The 22,478-nt window shown below is 30.8% G+C and overlaps 1 protein-coding gene across 3 annotated transcripts in view; it reads left to right on the top strand.

Moving 5' to 3' along the window:
• The window catches only part of LOC118197664 (cell adhesion molecule Dscam1-like), a 927,954-nt gene that overhangs the window by 555,074 nt on the left and 350,402 nt on the right, over nucleotides 1-22,478 (top strand). For all 3 annotated transcript variants that reach the window (XM_085816877.1, XM_085816876.1, XM_085816875.1), the window contains exon 6: nucleotides 13,358-13,627. In XM_085816877.1, the coding sequence (XP_085673003.1) occupies nucleotides 13,358-13,627 (270 nt within the window). The remainder of the gene's footprint in view (nucleotides 1-13,357; nucleotides 13,628-22,478) is intronic.

Below are 22,478 nucleotides of genomic sequence, written 5' to 3'. Positions count from 1 at the left end.
ATATTTTAATTTTATTTAAAATCAATGAGCTCTTTCAGACGGTGAAGCTAATTTTAATACTTTGATCCTTTTTTACATATACCCTTTTACGTCAAAAAAGAAATGCGACGTCTCATGTCTTAAAAACTTGAAATTTCTTTTATGACTGAGTTTTATTTAGAACTAAAATTTTAGTTTGATTAGTAAGCAATTGTAGGAATTATTTGTGTTTATTTAACGGTAAAACTTCATTTGAGACGTTTAACTATAATTTACAATTTTCGGATTATATTTCATTTCTATTTTTTAACGTTTATTTATTTATTTATTTTTACTCCACATCCAAAGTTGTTTCTGGAAATTATGGCTGAGCCCTCAGTCGTTTTCTGTTAACCATCGTATCATCCGAGAGAACTCACAGATTAATATTTAATGTTATTAAATTTTCTGGAGGCGTAACGTGGATTTTCTTAATATAAGCTATAATCCTGTGGAGTAATTTATATTGCTGTTCTGCAACATGGGCCATAAATGTCACAAATGGAAAACTTGTTTTTATCAAAAACCGTTTGGGAGAGTTACATTGTCGATGCATCAGTTCTGAGGATTTAATCATGGAACGCTTCAATGGTGACACGCTGTTTATATAAAATACTTTTACAAAAATAATAATTGTTATATAGTTGCACGGCTTTCGTATCACTTACACTGTGATTTACATGGTATTAAAAGGGTAGTCAGTACCCAAGTATTAAATTCATTAAATCATGAGCAAGGAAGCTCGAGAAAGCAAATTATCCAATAAATATGATACAAGTGGATGGCTATGTTCTCGACGAAGCAAAAAACATGTGAAAGTCATTAGATGGAATTGCTGGAATTTTGAATTTTATGAAAAGAAGACTCGAATGCAGCAGGGTGAAATATAGCACATGCCATATTTCAAACCTATCGACACACGTAATTTTAGAAATGTTGTTTGATAAATTAGTTTCTTGTAGTGTTAATAGCCTATGGCTTCTAAGAAGGTGGATTTTTCTTTCAAGAATTATTTTTAATAAAGGTATCTTAAAACTCGTGCATAAATAAACAGATAATGAAACCCAAATGATACGAATTATTCGTGATAAAATAGCCACCTTGTAAAAACAAACAAACAAACAAAAAAACCCGCATATATATATATATATATAAGACAATGTTCCTATGTTGAAATGGAAAATTTTATTCTCTATCCCTCCTTTTTCCTCTATACTCATTCCATGTGTATATATGGTTCATTCATTTTAAAAGTCTATGCATTCCCAAAAGAAACCGTTTCAAAAACTATTCAAGTTCCAGTGCTCAAAACGCGAATATATACATGTGAATTCCTATTTTCTACTGTTTCTATTCCGTTCTCTTTTCTCAGCTGCATAAGAATTGTTATTTTATTCTCAATCCCGAATTTTGGTTACTTTTCTTGTATTTTATAAAAACATTTGTATTTGTTTTTCTATCAGTCTTCACGGAAAGCGTTTTGTCTGCTGTATAAGGTATATTTAATTAACACGTTGTTTTGCAGTTATTATTTAAGTACAACTTGCACAGAAAAAAGGGACAGTTCTATATCTCCCGTTCTACCAGGCCAATTAAAGAAATTTAAATTAAAGCAAAAAATATTCATTTGTTAATTTTAATTGCACTACAAGAAGTGGCAAAACTGGTCTAGAAACCCGTCAATAAAAAGTTTAATTTAGGCAAAAAGCAATCATGAGTAGAGTTTTAATGCAAGCATCTATTGATTTGGAAATTGATCAATAGCAGGTCCCTCAGCCCCCTGGTTTTGAAGAAGATGGAAGGGTACCTATTCCCTTCAAAACGTACAGAGTTTTTTAAGAAAAAAACCCTCTGGTACTTATTACCTCATAAAGTTGATTTCTGCCAGTGTTGCGGCAGTCGATCTTGCAGAAATCAGAACCGCACACCTATCTGTAACTCTTGTTGGTCAGTTTGATTATAATCTACCAAATAGCCACATCTGCAGAAGTATTAAATATGCTTCGGTTGTGAGCCTCGTAAAAAGGCTTTCCCAAATTACCATTATTTTGTAGGCCCTCCTCTCCTGTACCGGAACCTTTTGTTTACAACTTTATGAGTACAAACTTCCGCAAGTGATTATTTCAATATGTTAATCTTTGGTCAGCCGTATCCAGATATTCTTGTCTGCAACCAACAGATTTTAATTCTCTCGACCAGCTGCAAACGAAACTGCGTGCAATGTGATTCTATAGCCCTCGAATTGATTTCTAATGGGTAAAAAAAATACAGCAATAACGCATAAATTATATTTTTGCTCATAAAAAGAGAAGATAGTCTATCTATAATTACTGGTGTTACATCAAACGAAATCGGGTTGTTACGTTACGCATATCCATAACTGACGCTAAATCACTCTGCGTGGCGCTAGTTTCATGCTCGACAGGATAATACGCAAGTCCCCAAAATCTTGACCAAACTAGGGTTTCGTTTTCGCCTAATATTGTCTCTGAAAATTAATTTTTTTAATCTTTTAACGGAATTTTGTCTTTTGTGTGTATTACTGAAAATTATTTAGATACCTATTTATTTATAAATGTGACCATTCATCGAATAAAGACAGAACCAGTTAAATAATTAATAAAGTTAATCTTACATCTAGACACACTATTTTTCTTCGAAGGCACAGAAGAGTTAAAACATAATGGCAATACATTTGGCACCCTGGATATTTTAAGGGATATATAAGGGATTTAAGGGAATTTGACATTTTTCTCTTTAAGATAATCAACGAATTAATTTGTTGACTCAAATATGGATTCTGTTTCCCAAGAATATCCATGTTTTGACATTAAAATGCGCTTTTTTAAATATTTTGAGCTTAATATTTCTATCGGTTCTTTAAAAATAAGAATTTTTCAGTTAAGTTTTTTTTTTTTTTTTTTTTTTTAGTTAGATGAATTACATTATAATTTGATATAAATCATGCTTTACAATTAAAATGCCTAATACTCTGATTCAAAGAATAACTAAATTATCTAATTATTAGAAAATGTAACAAAATGTCTTTATTACAATAAATAAAACATACATCTGGTATTAAGTTTATTTATTATAATGAAACATCATTATTTCTAATTGCACTAATATTTTTCTGTTAAAGAAATTGGAGACTACGCAACATCTGATAATCACTGGTAAAGATTTTGAATAAAAGAATGTAAATACTTTCGTGAATATTGTTTAATCATACCGTCAGATAAAAATTTATCATATTATTAAGAATATGAAATTTTTCTTTTCTTTTTTTAAAATGTCTGGAATTATACAAGGAGAGTAAGATTTGATGAAAAAATTTTTTTCGACTAACTTGATGACATCTTATAAAAATTAATTCAATGTTTAGCAATAAATTAATTAATCGAAAAATATAATTTTAATATAATTTAAATAATTTTAATATAAAAATTCATTTAAATTAATAATGAGAAAATGATAAAATTATTAAAAAAATATGCAGTCCTTTTACTGTAGAACTATTTGAATAAATTCAGTATACGTATTACATTTCATTCTGAACGTAGTAATACATTTCGTAGTAACCGACTAGCGGTTGCGCGGTAAAGTCGCTAATTACCGGGACAGACTCAGGATTTAACAATATTTTCAGAAATTATTTAATGAGCTTCCAGCGAAAAAAAATCAAACCTTATTAATGAAATGAAGATTACCATCAGGAGTATACTGTCCTTCCTTTCCTTATACCTCAGTCTTGCATCTCAAACACGCAAGAAAATAAGTCTGTTTAAAGGACACATGTCCGCTAATGATTTCAGACTTAAAGGAAATACTATACAGGATCCATTTAAAGAAACTGCCCATGAAGCGAAATAAGATAAACTGAAGTTTTCAGTTCCAATTTTTTCTCCAAATCATTAAGATCATTTTTGGAAATAATGGGACCCATCTGCTTCAAAACAAACTCATCAAGTTTCTGAGTAGTTTCAGATGCTAATGATTTTTTCCCCTAAGATTAAGATTCTGACTTAATGTCTTAACCTGACAGTACAGTAAGCCAAAATTGTAAATGATTTATTTTAATAACTGAATCTCTGTGCTGTTAACTCGAAATACCTTCTCTGATTTTCAGGAAAAAATGTTAAACTCTCATTCAAAGGCTTCAGTTTATAAACTTCTAACGCAAATGAAAGTCACTTAACCAGTTTCATTTTCTCACTAATGAGACTTTTCTCTGCATTTCTCTGTAGCTTTTTATGGATTTAAGATGAAGTATGTCATCAGAAGCTTTAGGTGGTCCACAAAAACAAATGGTATGATGTTATGAGAAAGCATGCTAATCTGCAATGAGTGAAAATAATATCTTATTCAAGCACTCAGCAATACTCCTATTTACTTCAGAGTAATTACTAATTGCTTTTAAGCAAATTGTAAGCAATTAATTATTCACTTACTTCGATTACTTTAAATGAAACAGTACTCTGTTATTTGCTTGTAATATGTTCTTGCGACTACTTGACATTGCGCTAAAAGTGGGAATTCTGTAGAGTGAAATATTCGTACAACCCCAACTAAATGCATTAAAGTGAAATTAATGAAATACTTAAGTTGCAATAAGGCTTTAAAAACCTTAAATTAAGTAATAATAAATTACAATAAAATTCACAGCATATTCATTTTTCATTTTCTTTCATATGAAAATGAGCTATTCTGAAATTTAAGTCTAATTCTCAAGAGATATTTAACCAATGAAAAAGAGTTTCTTCTTAACTATAGAATAATAAGAATAATTTCAACGCATGAAACGGAAAAAGGGAAAAATTTAACTTTCCTACTAAAGCGTTGCATAACAAATTAAATTTTGGTCCAAAGGGTTCAAATCAGAATCACTATGAGCACATCGTGAGCAAGTTTGGGCTGTTATATTTCAACACGTTACACCCCATTATCATAAACATTTATAACTTACAAACTGTTTTCTCCTTTAAGTTTAAAGACTCAGTTACAGGCGTAACAAATACTTATATACATTTGATTCAAATCGCAGGTATACAGAATCAGTAAATATCGGTATACTGTAATAAATTGGTATAGCGTAATAAAACGTGATAGCTATTGTAATAAAAGTTGCTTGCGAATATGCTGGGACTACCCGCAGCTAAATATCTGAAAATACAATTTTCAGATCGCATTTCTTCTTTAGGAGCCAAGTAAAATTATTATTATTAATTTCTTTTCCTCTTAATAAGTTTCTCTTGGTTTAAATAGCATAAATTGATAGTATAGTACACTGCAAAATTTTAAGAACCTAATAAATTAATTTGATGTGTACAACAAAACAGGCATTTCATTAAAAATTATTTCATAAAAACTTTTATTTATGTCACGCATAGAGTTCTACTGTGAGTGGAATTTTGCCATCAATTTTTTAAGCTATTTCCTGGTAATCTATCGAGTTCAACTGTTCGTCGATGACAACGCAACGTGGTAAAACGACTTCTTCAGAATTCGATTTAGATTTTTTTTTTATTTAATGTTTAAACGATTTTTCGCACATTCTTCGATTAACTAAGAATATAAAATTTAGTCGTTTGCGCAATCGAATACATTGCAAAAAATCGTTTGGATGAAACTTGTATGAAAATTATAATTTAATTTTTGAATTTTCAATTTTTTAGACTATTTGGTGTTTATGATCTTAAACTTTCAACATCTAAAAATATATCGGTAATAATGATTTCAAATTTTCATAGATTACAACGTAAACATTTTGCCCTCTTTTAAAGCAGGAATAATAAAAATATATAAAATGAACGTTTTTCTATATTCTTTTACAAAATGTTTTGCAGTCTGATACAGACGGGAGAAAAAAGCGTTTCTCGTGAAAAAATTGCTTTTGATTTTTCCATCTTCACGCACTTAATGTTCAAGTTTGCCATTTTGATATGCTTAATTATGAATTAGCATTATTCGTTTTTTCGTTTAAGCTTCAAGTTATACATTGTTATTACGTTTATTTTCTGAAACTGAATGGAAGTGATTTTTTTAATTCTCTGAATGACGTTCTGTTATTTTCCATTATTTCTTAACTTTCTTATAATTTATTTCTTGTATTTTAATAATGATTACAAGTTTCACCATTGACAACGTGTAACTGAGACTAAAACAGGAAAAAAAATGCAATTAAAAAACTCCTTCGTAAAAATGCATGTGATAAAAATTCACAGAAAAGAAGAAAAATAACTTATCATATAGTTTCATGGGAATAATATATTAAATAGTTAAATTTACAGAATTCACCTACAATTTTAAAAGCATGGGGCTCCAAAGTGATGAAATCTATAATTTGAATTGTATTGTCAAATGTATAAGTCATTATCTTTCAGCATTTCCTATTATTTTAATTGTATTTTTAAATGAAAAATCATTATTTTTTAATTTATCAGGAGAGCCGCAAACTTTTATTATTCACGATATAAAACGTTAGATGATTTCTGTAAACATAATTTTTTAATCAGTTATTCCCATTAAATATATATTATAAATTATTTTCCCCCTTAAAATGCATTCATTATCATATCCGTTTTTTTAAGAAAAGCTTATTGTAAAGGAAACGTTTTTAAATTTTAATTTTTTTTTAATTATACTTTTGTTCTGAAACGTGCAAAAGTAAGTTTCATAATAAAAGTATGATTTTAATGAAAGCGAAAATTATAATAATATAAGATTTTAAAAATTGATTAATGTTACAATTTTGCAATATAAAAATATATAGTTGTATAGTATTTACATGTATAAAAACATGAATCTTATCTTAACATTAATGGAACAAAAATAAATTTTGAGGTTTTTAGCAAATAACAAACATCTTCTTTTATTACTATTTTAATGCGATCAAAATAAAACAAACTTATGGGGCTTGTTTTATTATGACTACTGCAAATAAAAATTAAACTCATTGCTGAATTTTAATTAAAATAAAAATGTATTTCTCATTTAAACAAATAAAAACAAAATAATTTTAGCGCTGAAGTTTATCAAAATTATATTTTTCATTTCCTTTTCTCGAAATTGATTTTTTTTTTTTTTTTTTTTTTTTTTTTTTTTTTTTTTCTTTTAGCCATATTATAATTAATTTTTCTGTAATCAGCTAGGACGAGTAAAAGGTAATTCTCCTCAAATACATCATAGAAACTATTGCTACGTCGTTCATAGAAATCTCTTTAATAACTTCACCAGACTAGAAGAAATTTACACTTTGCTGAAATAAATATAAGTTCAAACAAAGAAACAGCTATAAACGGCTCAAAGAGAAAAACTGAGGTAAAGAAAACTTTCCTTAAAGGATGGGGAATATCGCATATGAGTAAATCACTCACAGAGCAAAGTTTAAAACTCAGTTACTAATGTAGGATTCCAAAATGAATCACTGAAATCAGTCAAATAATTGATTTCCATGGCTCAGTATTAGCCATGTTATTGGGATTAAGCAGAACCACTGTAAGATTCATAAAAAATCTTTCTTACCGCTTTTAAAATACGTTTATTTGAAAATTTACGAAATATCAGAAAGTTTGTGAAAAATCATCAAATGTCTCCAATATGATGATCAAAACTTTTATTAAATCTGGTAACAAAGTTTCTACTCATAGTATAAGGTATTTTCTCCTTCCTTCCAGCATGACTTCGTTGTGTAACGGCGGCACACTCGGCGGGTATTTGAGAGAACAAGGTTCCGGTCCTGGCGAGGGCATTGGTCATGACTAACCTAATGACTTTACAGTGGCGTCCGAACTGAAAGATGGTGGACGATAATTCTTCCCCACCAGGATTTGGGTCCATTCCTTCCCAGTCGCCTTTTTAAAGGGGAATAATAAGCATTTTCTCCTTCCTTCCAGCATACCTTCGTGGAATAATGGTAACACATTCGGCGCGTATTCGAGAAGAAGCGAGGGCATTACTAATTTTTCATGTCTGCTGCTTCAAAAAATCTAATGACAACAAAAATTGTGCCCCAACTAATAGGTGGTGGACAATAATTCGTTACTAGTGGGATTTGGCGATTGGGTCTCCTAATCCCCAGTTATCCTTTAAAAGGGGGTATATAAGGTATTTTCTCCCTCCTTCCAGCATGTCTTTGTGATGTAATGGTAGCATACTTGGAGAGTATTCGAGAGATCCAAGTTTGAGTTCCAGGGAGGACACTGCACATTTTTCACCTCTTCTGCGTCAACAAAAACAACAACTAATGACTCTACAATAGTACCACTTACAACTAAACTGTATTTACAATTAATTTGTCAACCGGTATGCAACTACAAGATCTAGAACATAATAAACGATTTAACACTTACAGATTATTAAATTAGGCCGAAAATTAGATTAAAAAATACAGAATAAAGGTTTTGTGGGAAAAAATTTACCAGATAAACAAGCAAGTAGATAAAATATGCAAAACATTATGAAAGGCATTAAAAGCAAATTTAATCAAACGACCAACCAAAATTACAATAATAAGTACTTTATTTTAATTTAAGAATATTTAAACTCCTTGTGCACTACATAGTATCAGACAAGATTTACAGTGGCATACAACAACATAACACAAAATGAAATAAAATTACTAGTTCACAGATGACACGTAAAAAAATGAATATGTAGAAAGAAGAGAATACCATTTTATCTTGAACAAACACATGAAGAGAGGGAGGAAAAGTAATGTTTAAAGAGTTTAACAGAGAAATGAATTTTCTTCTTCCTTCCGTAAACTTTGAACACTCGAACAACAAATATTCAATATTTTGCTCCTCTCGAAACTACAGGAATACATGTATGTATTAGATAGCCCAAGTACTTTCAGATATGATCTGAAATTATTGTGCCTAGTTTGAAATTCAGTAATTGCAAAATTCCATTTCTTTCTATTCATCATAGACTTCTTAAATCAATCTATGATGAATAGAAGGAAAAAATAATTCACTCAAGGAGGAGCAGAAAAGTTTCTATATAATTCATTCCACTTGAGAATTGCTTAATTCTAACATTGTTTAGCGAAGAAGGACTTATTCATTGTCGTTGGGGTGTTAAAGTAAAGGTTTATATCTTGTTTTACCAACCAATCAGCAATATCATTTCAAAAACTGCCAGTGCCACGTCCATGATCTTTGATATTATTACCTTTATTATTAAGATCTTTGAGAATTCCATGAGAAGTGACAACTAATATATTACAGGCAAGATATCATAAGCAGAAGTGAGAATGAAAAGAATCATTGTAAATAAGAACAACGTACTTGGCCTATAGAAAAATATGTTCCAATGATCTGGACCTTTCGAATCACTGAATAAATAACCCTAACTAGTCTGCGAGTTAAGAATTCTACACAGTAAAAAAAACAAGAAATCATTATCCGATTTTTGCTTGCATTTTAAAAGAAAAGCTGGCTTTCAGTTTCTATTTAGTGACTAAATTTATTCGGTAAATGACTCGACATTTAACTGTTAAGATATAAACTGTTGGAGCATAAAACTTTTATTATAATAGCAAAAGAATTTTAAATAGTAAATTAAACTTTTTATGCTTAATTTGATTTTCATGGAATCAACTGGGAAGCCATGACAGTAAATTAAGTAAGTGAAAGATTAGATCATTCAAATTTCCTACGTGCAGAAACAGGAGAACATCTCTGTGAATGTTTCGAATCATTAAACTTAATTGCTTTGTCTCTGTCGAAACAGTGTACAGACATTAGTTTCTCCTAACTCTAATCTGCTCTATTAAATTGTTTGAGCATCACATTGTGTAACAGCAGCCAATACAATGGACTACCCTTGTCATTGTTTAAGGGACACGTGTGGTTAAGCCGCAGCATAACTAAAGCATGTAATTGCGAAACAAGATACCTCTGAAGCTAAAATTCGATGTTCATCTTGAGGAAATTATTTTTGCAGACTTTCTATAATGAACTCTCAGCATTATGCCTTCATAAGAATAAATAAATATTCATATCTGTTCAAATTTTCCTGTCCACCGTTCATTTGGAAAACTGAATTAACGTAACGAAAGACTTTTAAAATGTTAAAGTCTGAGTAAAATACCAAAAGCTGAATTTTGAAAATAATTATTACTTAAACTAATTATATGAAAGAGAAAAAAGTAACTTCTTGAAAATTTATGAATGAATTGAAAATATTGAACATTACATAAATGATATTTATCATTTAAGGCAGTGGTGCCCAACCATTGGCCTACCGCGAGCACATTCCCAAAACATCAACATTTTTCCAATCTTATGTGATACATCTGAAATATTAATTTCGGAAAATAGCTTTGAGATGAATAATAATATTTGTTGAACTTTATGGAAATCAGAGAAGCGGAGTTCAAAATTATTTTTTAGTGTATTTAGGTTTTCCGGGTATTTCTCTGTTTCGATTGCTTTGTGGTTATTAATATGGCTGATAAATTCTGAAAATGGGTGAAATTTGTTTCTTTCATCTGATTTATCCACAAATTTAACTTTATCTGAAAACCAGATACAGCCCCTGTCAATTGAAAAAGGTTTTTTTTTTCTCTTCCGTGAAGATCTTCGTTCAGTTTGTTCAGTTTAGCTGTTATATCCGTGAGATAATACATTCAATTCTTTATATTATAAATCAATTATTTTATAACGTCTTGCAAGATATCTCTTATGACTAGAAATGCTTACCACATTTTAACAATTAGAAATATAAATGAATGGTTACTTTAAAAATATTCTTTGTTCATAGTACCTAATCGGACTGGCAAGCACATACAAAACGATCGACGAGCACACTTGTGCTCGCGAGAGCAAGGTTGAGCACCGCTGATTTAAAGTATAGAAAGCTAGCACCGTCTTTAAATTTAACATAAATTGTAGATTTTAAAAGAATTTCTAGAATTTCGGATTAATATACTTTCAATGATGCTCTTTGATTAAAATATGACTGAAAGATTTAGATTTTTACCATTCCACTGACTCAAGAATAATATCTATACATAATTTTGTTTTCCTCTATTTAAATTCATAATGTATAGAGAGATTATATATAGAGAAAGATTCGTAATCATAAACGAAGAATTGCTCTACTTTTACTATGGATTTTCCATATGAAAGATGAAACATATAGAATTTGATGCACAACCTTCAGAAAAATATATAATTTTATCTGAATTCTCAAAAATTTGGCGGCACACTTCGCGGCTCACATAAATTGCATAAAAAAGCCTTATACTGTATTCTACTCATGAAGTACAGCAGTGATTTAATCGAGTTTTATTCAACTCAGGGATGCGAACCTCAGGGCTACTCTTTGTGTCCTGAATGGCTATGAATTGATCCTGTCTAGCTAAGGGTTTGATCCTAAGATACTCGTTCCTATCTAGCTAAAATGCTGTAAGATGATGGTTCTTGTCTAACTAAGAATCTGTTACGAGATGGTCTATTTTACCGTTGTCTCATATTCAGTAGTCAAGAATAGTTTAAATACTGATAAAGCGTAGGAGGTATATAATATGTTGCACTTAATATATCAAATTATTCTTACATTCAGGTCACCATACACTTCTGTAAATACAGCATAATTTAATCTTAATTTCTAATTAAAATATGTAAAATATAATCTAAAATCATCTCTAATCTCAGTCATAACTGTAAAATGTTTGACTGTTTTGCTTGCGACTTGTAACTAATATTGGGTTTTACCTGTACTAAACTAATTGAAAGGGTGGGATAGTCAGAAAATGTAGTATTTTTAAACAGTGAAAGATGTTTAATATTAAGAGTATAAAAACTGTTGTAAGATAATATTGATTAAAATTAAAAGTGAACCAGATAAAAGAAAGGGCATTAAAACGAAACAGATGAACTCTAATATTTTTATAGACTTAAGTATGCCCGTGGACGCATGATAAATTTGATGCTTAGATAAATTCTAGTTAAAATATCACAAAATTTATTAAAACTTTATTAAATGAAAGTTTTACCCAAAATTTTAAAATACTTACATCTTGCCAATTGTGTCTTGCAATATAAACGATATACGTATAGGAATAAAATTTCAGTATCGGCTAAGAATCAAACCAAATACCGCGTCATCCCAAATAAGCGTTACCACTCTGATGTCGAAGCCTGTTGCTGCCATTTATTTATTATGCAATAGTTCAATGACTTGCTGAAAAAAGGACTCACTAGCTCCTACAATAAGCTACCTTTTTTAATTACGAGAGAAAAAGTGTACCTATTTATTTAGTGTATCTTTACTTATTTTTTTATAGATAACTTTCTCTTTACAATATCAATTTATTAAATACAGCAGCACATTTTACATTTCGGAATGAAGTCATATTTCGGAAATTAATTTCTTATCACAAAATCGATCTAAAATTTAAACAGCCACAAAAGTATGATAGTTTTCTTTTATTGGCAAATATAATTTAAAACAATCCGGTTGCACTGTATCATCTTAAATTCTACTGTCCTTGTTTTAAATAGAGATTATTTAGAATATTCGCTTAGTGTAACCAAGTACACTGCCCTCCAAACGTTAATGAACAGCGTGTTTTTTGTGTCTAATTTGAGAATGAAGCAACATAGAAACCAGAAATTAAGAAGAAATATTCACTAAAAGTTCTTTAATGAATGCGACATAGAAAGTTTCTAAAGTTCAACACAGACATGAGTTACAACATAACATTGCATTCTTGGCAGAGAAATCCAGTCTTAGAGAAACAGTATATCACAGTTCCTTGAGGAAAGGTTGGGTGGTAACATTACAAAAATGTGTTCTAATAAGAAATGTGTCTACCCCTAGCTGCAATACATTGATGTTCCATGCTGTCAATTAAATTGTCGATCAGTGAAATGGGAAGCAACGACCAGACACGGAGTAATCTTTATTCAAGCTCATCTAACGACATTGGAGAAGGTCTTAAAGCAGCAACCTGTCTCCCAAGGTAGTCCCCAAGATGGTATATCAGATTCAGGTCTGGGGATTGAGCTGGCCATTCCATCTGCTCCATACCGTGACCCTCAATATGTTCTTCAACAACCCGAGCTTTATGCGGTCGCGCATTGTTATCCATCAGAAGAAATCTAGGATCAATAGCAGCGGGATATGGATGGCCAATATTGATCAAGGATCTCGTCTCGATATCTCACACCGGTCAAGTTGTGCTAATAATAATTAATGGTATCGTTATAATAAAAGCTTGTTATCATATTTAATGGTTTAAAAATATCGTATTTTATAAGAAATGTTTTCATGACTCTTGTTATCAATGAAATTGCAAAATAAAATTTCTCTTCTTTGTATTTTACAGCCCCTTTGTCTACTTCTATGTCTCCAGTAGTGCAAAAAATCCACGTTGGTCGACCTTGGGTTATCAACTGTTCTGTATCTGGACATCCCATCCACGGTGTTCACTGGAGGAAAGATGTTGACGTTCTGTCCTTGGACGGCCGAATTAATCAAATATCTCGTGATGTCATACGGATAGACCCCGTGCAGAGAGAAGATCGTGGCATGTATCAATGCATTGCTTATAATGACAAAGAAACTGCTCAGGCAGCTGTTGAACTCAGTCTTGGAGGTAAGATTTAAGGCTTTTCGGTTCCCATTTCAGAGCCTTTTAGGAGTTATTAAATAGTAGTTTGGTGTTTAATTGTTTTTTTAAGATATGAAGCTTTAATAAGCTAGAAAATAATGATTTTGTCGGTATTTAAAGCTATTAGCTTAACTAGTGGATGGCAAAGAATTAACTCTCGAAAAATCATCTTTTTAAAAATTTTTATACTGTGATAAAAATAATAAAACTTAATCAGAGGGATAGTGTTATTTGATATAACTACACTTCTAAAGTTAATCCATTGTGCTTCAAAAGTCGTTTCTCGGATTTTTCGATTCAAAACTTCCTTACACATTTTTCACAAAATGTATATATACAATATATATATATATATATATATTGTGTATATATTGTATATATATATTGTATATTGTAAATATCGATTCTCATTTTATGATTAACATATTGTTTTACATCTACATTAATTGTCTTACATCGCCTAGGGGAGTTTCTTTCGCATTTATTGATAATAAAATATTTAATTATTTAATTAAAATTTATAGTAGTTAGTGGATTTTGACATGAGAGTTTTGTTGAAAAATGTGAGAAAGATTAAACGTGATGGAATTTAATTGTTTCTGATGTTATGGAAAGAGACTAATTCTCTTGAAAAGTCAGGATCTTTCTATGGAATCGGCAACAATTTTTTCGTGTAAAATATTATTATATTTTTTAACTTGTCATTAACTTATATACATATTACATCTTTTGCATACAAACTTTACTAAGATTTATCCTTTTAAAAAATTCCAATCTCATTAGTCACTTTAAAAAATATCCCATTAAATTATTTTCTTATCATTTCTTAAGAGATAATCAACCTGAAATTTAAAAGATATATATATATATATATACTATATATATATATATATATAACTATATATATATATATATATATATATTGATAGTTCAACTATATATATATATATATATATATTGATAGTTCAACTATATATATATATATATATTGATAGTAAATTGGAAAGAAGTAAAAGTCGGAACGTAAATTAAATATATTTTAGTTCCAAAACTTATAAAGGTCTATCTCTTTCTCTCTCCGGGGTGGTTCTCAAAACCGAGTAAACACGAAAGAAAGTTATAATTAAAAACGGAAATTCCTCTGAAAATTAATCTCTTATATATATGATAAATTATAACTGAAAGGCAGTTTTGCATTTACTATTAAAGTAAAAATTATTTAAAAATCTTAAATAAAAGTGTTGGTATAGATCTGCCAAAGCCTTTGGCTAAGAGCGACGGTATGTAGAATATTAAAAATAGGAAAAAAATTAGAATTTACTAAAAATTAAATACATTAAAACTAAAAATTACTGTAGCTGATTTATTATTTTCAGCTACAACATCAGCAGGAGGTAGTTCAGTCTGACCTTACTTCGGCTAGCAACTTGTACTCCATATACGCATCTATTCAATTTTTATTAATCAGAAGTACCCACTTTTAAAAATAACTTATGCTCATTTCTAAAAATTAAGAGATCAAAAAAAATTCCAATATTTTTTTTTTATTTTGAATTTTCTACACAGTGTTCACGCTTACCCAAAGCCTGTTAAAAATCTACATCAATAGTTTTGTTTAGGAGTTTTAAATGATTATTTTAATTATTGTATTCCAATCTTAGTACCTATTAGGCTGAATTTTAATTCTGAATGTCCTTATTACGCCCAATTTCATTTTGGTTTTAATTTATACATATATGTATTGAGAGAAAAAGAGAGAGTCATGAGAAATTTTTCGTTTTTCTTCAGACTTTCTTCTTTCTTCTCCTTTTCTTTTTAAAATCTGTTCAATTTACCATTTCAGTAACACATTTTCAATAAGGCTGAAAAAACTGTTTCCTTCATTTGATGCAAACCAAATATTTTCCGCAGATAAACCAAATCTTTTAAGTAAACACAAGAATAGAATTCAAAAGACATCAAGTCTGGGTTTCGTAACAGCCATTCATTATCTTCTTGGCCCTATTGAATATTCTTCTAGTTAATAAGCATTATGATTTTGATTAATTATAAAGAAACTTAAGGCCTTTTATTTTAACGGAAGAACATTCACACCTTTTGGACTTACAGGAACACTCCACTTGGGCTTGAACTTAAGAAAGAAATTAAACTAGTTCTAATTGCTAAATATTTAGCCGTAGTAAAGAAAATTACTAACCGAGTTGGCCCCTATTTTAACCTCACAGGCGAACGCTAACAGCCACGTAACAATACCACCAAGCGCAATAATATTTGTTTCAGGCAAAGACGTGGTCAGAAGTCAGAACACGCTTTACTGAGAACTTTTGTGTTCTTCTATCAAAGTGACCAAGACTTCCCATAAATACTGGATCTATTTCATTTACATAAAACGCGATACTGAAAACTGATTCTGGCAGTGAGTTGTAGGTGGGAAACGAGAGAGTAAAGGAAAACTGTTAAAATTTAAAATAATTATTTGGAAATAAAATTAACACCGACAACCTGACCAAATCAGAGTTTCCTACTCGCGTCGGTTGGAACTTATAGAAGTTCCTTCAAGATGATGGCCGACATCAATCCTTAGCTTAGATTATTATTTTAATTACTCTTATGCTTCTAATAACGATGTCCTTTAACAAAAAGGAAGGTAACTTGAAAGCTTATAGACAGCGGTTTGCTGCGGCATGGCTCAAAGCGAGAGAAATAGCTAACGTTTTATCAACATTATGATATAATATATGTTGCTTACACTCTTTTTCAAAATTAATTTTCATTTTAGTAAATATCGATAGACAACTAAAACAAAATATTTGTTATCTATATAAACTTTCTGAAAGAAAGATTGTCTTAAAGTGAAGCACTTCAAACATTTTTAAACTTTTGTAACCAAGGAAATCTTGATGATGCATCTTCATTGTAGTAATGTTCTGTTCTCTTTCGAACATATAAGACTTATTTTCTTCATTCAAGTTACATAACAAAAGTACAATAAATTGCTAAACTAAGGTATAGTTAAACTTTTTTAAGCTGTAATTATGGATTCTGATAACATATATTTAACATAATATTTAGTTACTTGCGATTTCTGTATAACTTACATTTACTAATAATTGAATTATGTAGCTATATAAACAACATAACGAAGACAAAATTTCAAGCAAATGTCCATTACTTTCGCATAATAAAAAATACGTATTCATGCTATTCTTAAATTTCAATAATGTATGAAATTATTTCAATGTAGTAGTTAATCAAAAAAGTTCTTAATTTACTTGTTGAAATTTAAAGATTAGTGTGCTGTTTTAGTGAGTATTTTGATGTCTTTACTGCAAATAATCTAAAATGATTAAAATTTATTAACTTACTTAAACTCGAGAAAGCTTAAAATTGATTTTATTTTGATCAGGAAAATCATAGTTTAATGCGTTTGCTATGAAAATACAGTTTCTGCATTTAAAAATGTATAGGTTTCGTACGATAATAATTTTTCAACTTTTGTCGTACCACTCAAACAGGAAACTGGTTAATGATTCTGACTACCATACTGAAGGGGCCGTGTTCGAATCCCGGAGAAAGAATGGATGTAAACTGTCCATCCCTTCATAGGAAATAACGTTGGCTGGGTATTAGGTGCCTCCATAATAAAATAGCCTCCGCTTCCGGCATTAGTAGTGGCGAAAGCCTAAAATGGTTAGTGTCCGGCATAAAAAAAAGAAAAAAAAAAGGGAAAAAGCTATAGTCAGTATGATTAGTATGAAATTTTATCACAAAAGCAGAACATTTGGTTCTGCAATTAAGCACCCTCTGGATCATACAAGACTTGTGACACTAGCCTTTGTTTCCTGTAATTAAATTTAATATAATTTAAATCTTTAAATTTTAGTTTAATAGCGCAGTTCACTTTTATTTCTTGTCCCGCTATATTGCCTTCGTTCAGTAATTACCAAAACAATGTCAAGAAAGTGAAAGCATCATATTTTTGACTGCCTTACAAAATGATTTAATGTTCTACTGGATTGCTTTAAAAAATTGTCACGAATAAATACATGGAGTAGCTGGAATCCTGCTCTAAAGTTTACTTAATAGAGCATGTTTTCAGTTTTGATCTATTTATGTTTACAACAAGAAAAACTGCTAAAACTCTAATGAGTATACTACAAAGATTATGCAGTAGAAAACTAAGCTTATATTATTTGGAACTTAACTTACAGCTTAAAATATGATTTGAACTCTTTTTCACTTTAATGAGAGTGTTTCAAAATTTGTTCATATGCAAGTATATATTCTTCGGATTTTTTTACTAATTTTCATATAAAACTTAATTATTTTATTTTTAGGTATTTTTTTTAAGTTATTCCTGCTTCAAACAGTGGTATGAAGAGATTTTAGAATTATTTCATTTGTAGCAGAATTCTTAATGCCTAGGAAATGTGAGAAATGTGTAACATTTAAGGATCTTCCTAATTTCATTACCATATCCAGCTAGCAAATAGAAAATCAGTGTTTTCAATATCGGGAAGAGCACAATTGAGTTTCTGGTTTCCAACTCTAAAAAATCTAACAGACTCTAAATGTGCGCCCTGAATAAGATGTGGTGGATGATAGCTTGTCACTACTTGGACTGATCGCCTGGGTTTCGTACCTCTGCCCATTTGCTTTTTAAGATGAAATTTAGGGAATTATCTCATCCCCCGTACATACCCTCATGACAGATTAGCCAAGGAGAGAACATCAGGAAGAATTTATTATCTACAACCATCACTTTGGCCATACTGAGTAATTTTGGGTGTAAATTTCGTTTCAAACAGCCAAGTTAAGTTCTAAGTGGAAGAAAATGGCATAAGTAATAAAAGTATCAAATTTAAAGTTGTCTAATAGCTACCTAAAATTTACAAACTTACTTTTTCCCATCCACATACTATATAATATTAAATAACCCCCTTTTACGTTATCAACACTCGGCGCGTATTAGTTGGCACAGGAGCACAAATTAACCAGCACTTGCAATTTTAATATTTATTTGTACAAAAATCAAATAAGCGTTGGTTCTTTAAATATCTTGCACACATTATTTTTTAAAAAATCTGTTCTGTATGAAAATTTTGGTTGACAACCAAAGACAAAACAAATGCATATTATTTCTTTAAAGCTGTTTATTGATTAATGTTGTTGACTGAAAGAAAAAAGACGATGTTAAAATAATATATTTTAAAGTAACAAATTCTTTAGTTTTTTGGGTTGCGGACATTAAGCGGGTGACTATTTCTTACATAAATTTTACCTGTAAAGTTGGGGTGCGGACATTACATGAACGCGGACATTACACGAGCGTATACGGTAACAAACGGCAAGGCCGCCGCATATACTACTGCGTCACACAAGTAGACGACAAACGCAACATGACTTCAATCAACAAGATCTATTAAAAGACATAGTCTCTTTCCCGAGTATTTTGATAGATACAGTATCAGCAGCACCGACCTCTGTATCTGCGGAGAAAGTTGATACCATTACCTTACCATCTGCCCACCTACCAGAAAATACCACCTTAAAATCCTCAGTAACAATACACAAACTTTCTGCAAGTTTATGGTAAAACAACGTCATCTGGTGACAAGGGTCGCCCAGATTATCGATAAGCTTACAAAACTTTCCGACATTCGCCTTTATATATATATTTTTAACTTTATTTTATTTTATCTTTTTTATAATTAATTGGAACAGTATCTAAAGTAAGAATTAATTACTTATTCAGTTTGCGTCTATAAATTTCTTTGTCTGTGCTACTACTGTATTTAAATGTCTCACAGTATATGTTAGTTAAAGTTCTGTAAAGTGTTGTCTTTATAAAGTTTATTAGTAAGGTGAACTATTTGAAGTGTATGTTCTGCTGTAAAGTAAGTTGAGTATTTAAAATAATGTAATAATTATGTAAATTACATAATTATGTCCTGAACCACACCGGCAACAATATCTTACAAAGATTTTTTATGTGTCCCCTAATACTGTTATGCAAAGACAAAACTACAGAACTTCTTGGGAGAACGACGGTGTCTCTCGTCAACTGTCAACTCAATTGTAATTGGTCAGTACATCCATGCAGCAGTGGAAGTTCTGTGGTTCGAATCCCGACGAAAGCAAAGTTGATTTTCCTGCTCCCAAAAAACTAATAGGTTTTACATCATTAACATTGCATTGCAAGTATCATCATAAAATGAAGTTGCGCTTTGTGAATTAAAATAGCCTATGGACAGTCACATAAAACTGTGTTTCCGTGGAAAAAAGTTTGTGTTTCTTGTAGACAAAACGGAAAACTTTGTACGAAGTTCTTGCTATTGACTTATAAATGGGCATTATTATATATTAGTTATTGACTTGAAAATGTGTACTCTTATATTAATATTATTGGCTTAAAATGGGTATTAATACTGGCATGAAATATTACTATCTTGGAATTTTGCAAACAAAAGAAATTATTTTTGGTAACTTATTTAAATACGATGCACTTTATGATAATCTTGCTATTTGAAGTTATCCTAACGACCCTTCATCTGTTTATTATGGACAGCTATGGGAGCGGAAATTTCCTGTCGCCGATTTTAGGGGGGGAAGCTCACTTGGTGAAATTAAATATGCACCGGCTGGCACTGTCATCAGAGTAGATGAATTTCCTAATGATGACACAAGGGGTTCTAAGGGTAATTATGATTGCTCCTAGAAGAGAAGAGACTTGGAAGTGGATACTTTAAACCGTTGATGGAAAATCGGTTTTGATAATTTGTTTGCTGCTGTCTTGGTGTCAGAATAATCCCGAATGAAACGAGCAGATAACAAATTTAATGAGGAACCTTTCTGTTACTTCCTGCTCAAGGGAAAAAATGCGTATTACGTATTCTTAATCTAGACTATCTGTCAAACGTTTGTGAAGAGAATCTTTTTCAAATTAGATGCAACAGAATATTCTTTGATATCCTTTTCTAGGTGAAATGACTATATGTTAGGACTTATAGTTAATAAAATATTTTACAATGGCAAATGCATCCAAAGAACCTTCCAATTTCCAATTGTAATTTTTCAGGTTCTTCGAAATAATAAAACTTAAGGCCGATAATAATAGCTAAAAGTTTAATAAGTTTGAATTTCAATCTATATGCTTAAAAATTTAATACATTTTTATAGGTTTAAACTTCAGAAACGTTTCTTGAGATGTTGTCTAAATGTTTTTATTCACTTGTATGTTCTAAATAGCGTTTCAAGTGAATGGAGGGAAATTCAGTCTGAGAGACGAAATTACTTACGAAAAATAAGCAAACAATGTCCTTTATCATTCTCCTTTCTCCCTAGTTACACTATCTGTTTTAGGCATGAACAGTATTTGGTGGTTTCGTGATCAGTTCGAAAACAGAATGGAGAAGAAGTCTTAATCTTCCACAAGCCGTCAGCATCATGATTTCTCACATAAATGCTTAACTGGAGCTCTAATATCTTGCCTATTTTAATGCTGTTACAGCTACCGAGATGTTTTAAGTAAGACATGCAATCCGCTAGACTAATACGCCCTGTCCGTTGGTATACAAAAAGGTTTTAGCTTAATCAGTACATAAATTTAAAAATTTCTTTATAACAAAAACGCATTAGCGATATACAGCAGAGTGATAGTTGAAGGCTGAGTTTTGCTACTATTACCTGGACTGAACCCCTTTGTATGGTTTCTGGGTTTGGTTTCTCTCGTCATATAGTTGTATTTCTCGGGGTGATGATCGATTTTATATTATTTGCTGTTCTCTGTCATCCGGATAAGGATAAGGAGCCTGAAATTTTTTTATTACTTCCTGGTTCGAAGTAAAAAAAAAAAACATTGCAATCACGAAACATTTCGAGTATCATATTTCAATGGCAATATCCATTTCGAATGTTCCCAAACCCGTCTGGAAATTGTTTTCTGGTGCATCTGCACGTGCGGACAAAATAAAGGACTCGTTTTTCCAAAACAAATTGCAGAATGAATATAAAAAATGAATTTTTTCGTGACTTTTTTGTACGTATATACGTATCTCGCATAACTCGAAGACGATTAGACTCGAAGAAATTTGAAATTTTGTACTCGGGTCTATTTCAAGAATGAAATTTAAGATCACACACACAAAATCGTGAACACAAAAAATGTTTAAATTAATGTCCTTAAATTAAATGACATATATACATAAATAAACAGCCATTTAGATAATTTCCATATTTTGATACAGCCATATTTTGATAATTTCAGGACATTAAAGGAAAGAAAGGCTTAAAAGAGTAATCTACATTCTAAATAAAGTATAGATTTTAATTTAAAAAATAATACCGTACTTACTCGCATATTCCTCGCCCCCCCCGCATATTTTTCTCCCTATCAAACATCTTGATGCTTCTGAAGATTAGTAGCAGAGGACACCAATAAAAGCGAATAAAATGCAAGATTCGGGGAAGTACTGTAGAGACATTAGGTATTTTGGAATCAGGAGAAGTGAAAAATTAGCAACGCCTTCAATAGAATCAAACCGCGGACCTCTGGATATTCGCCCAGCGTGCGGACCACCACACCACGAAGGCATGCCAAGAAGGCAGGAGAAATACCTTATTTACTTTACCTTTTAAATGGCGACTGGGGTTTTTAGGAGACCCAATCGCCAAATCCCAGGTGTGGAGAATCATCATCCAATACCCTTTTAGTTCGGACGCCACTGTAGAGACATTAGGTATTTTTTGAAAGCAGGAGAGATGAAAAATGAGCAACGCCGTCATCAGGAATCGAACCACTATCCTCTGGCATACGCGCTCAGAGAGAGACCACCAC

The sequence above is a fragment of the Stegodyphus dumicola genome, chromosome 5, assembly GCF_044657685.1.
Source record: "Stegodyphus dumicola isolate Sdum_Otavi_A_Nest chromosome 5, ASM4465768v1".
NCBI classification, from domain to species: domain Eukaryota; kingdom Metazoa; phylum Arthropoda; class Arachnida; order Araneae; family Eresidae; genus Stegodyphus; species Stegodyphus dumicola.
This window is presented reverse-complemented; position numbering and strand designations above follow the sequence as displayed.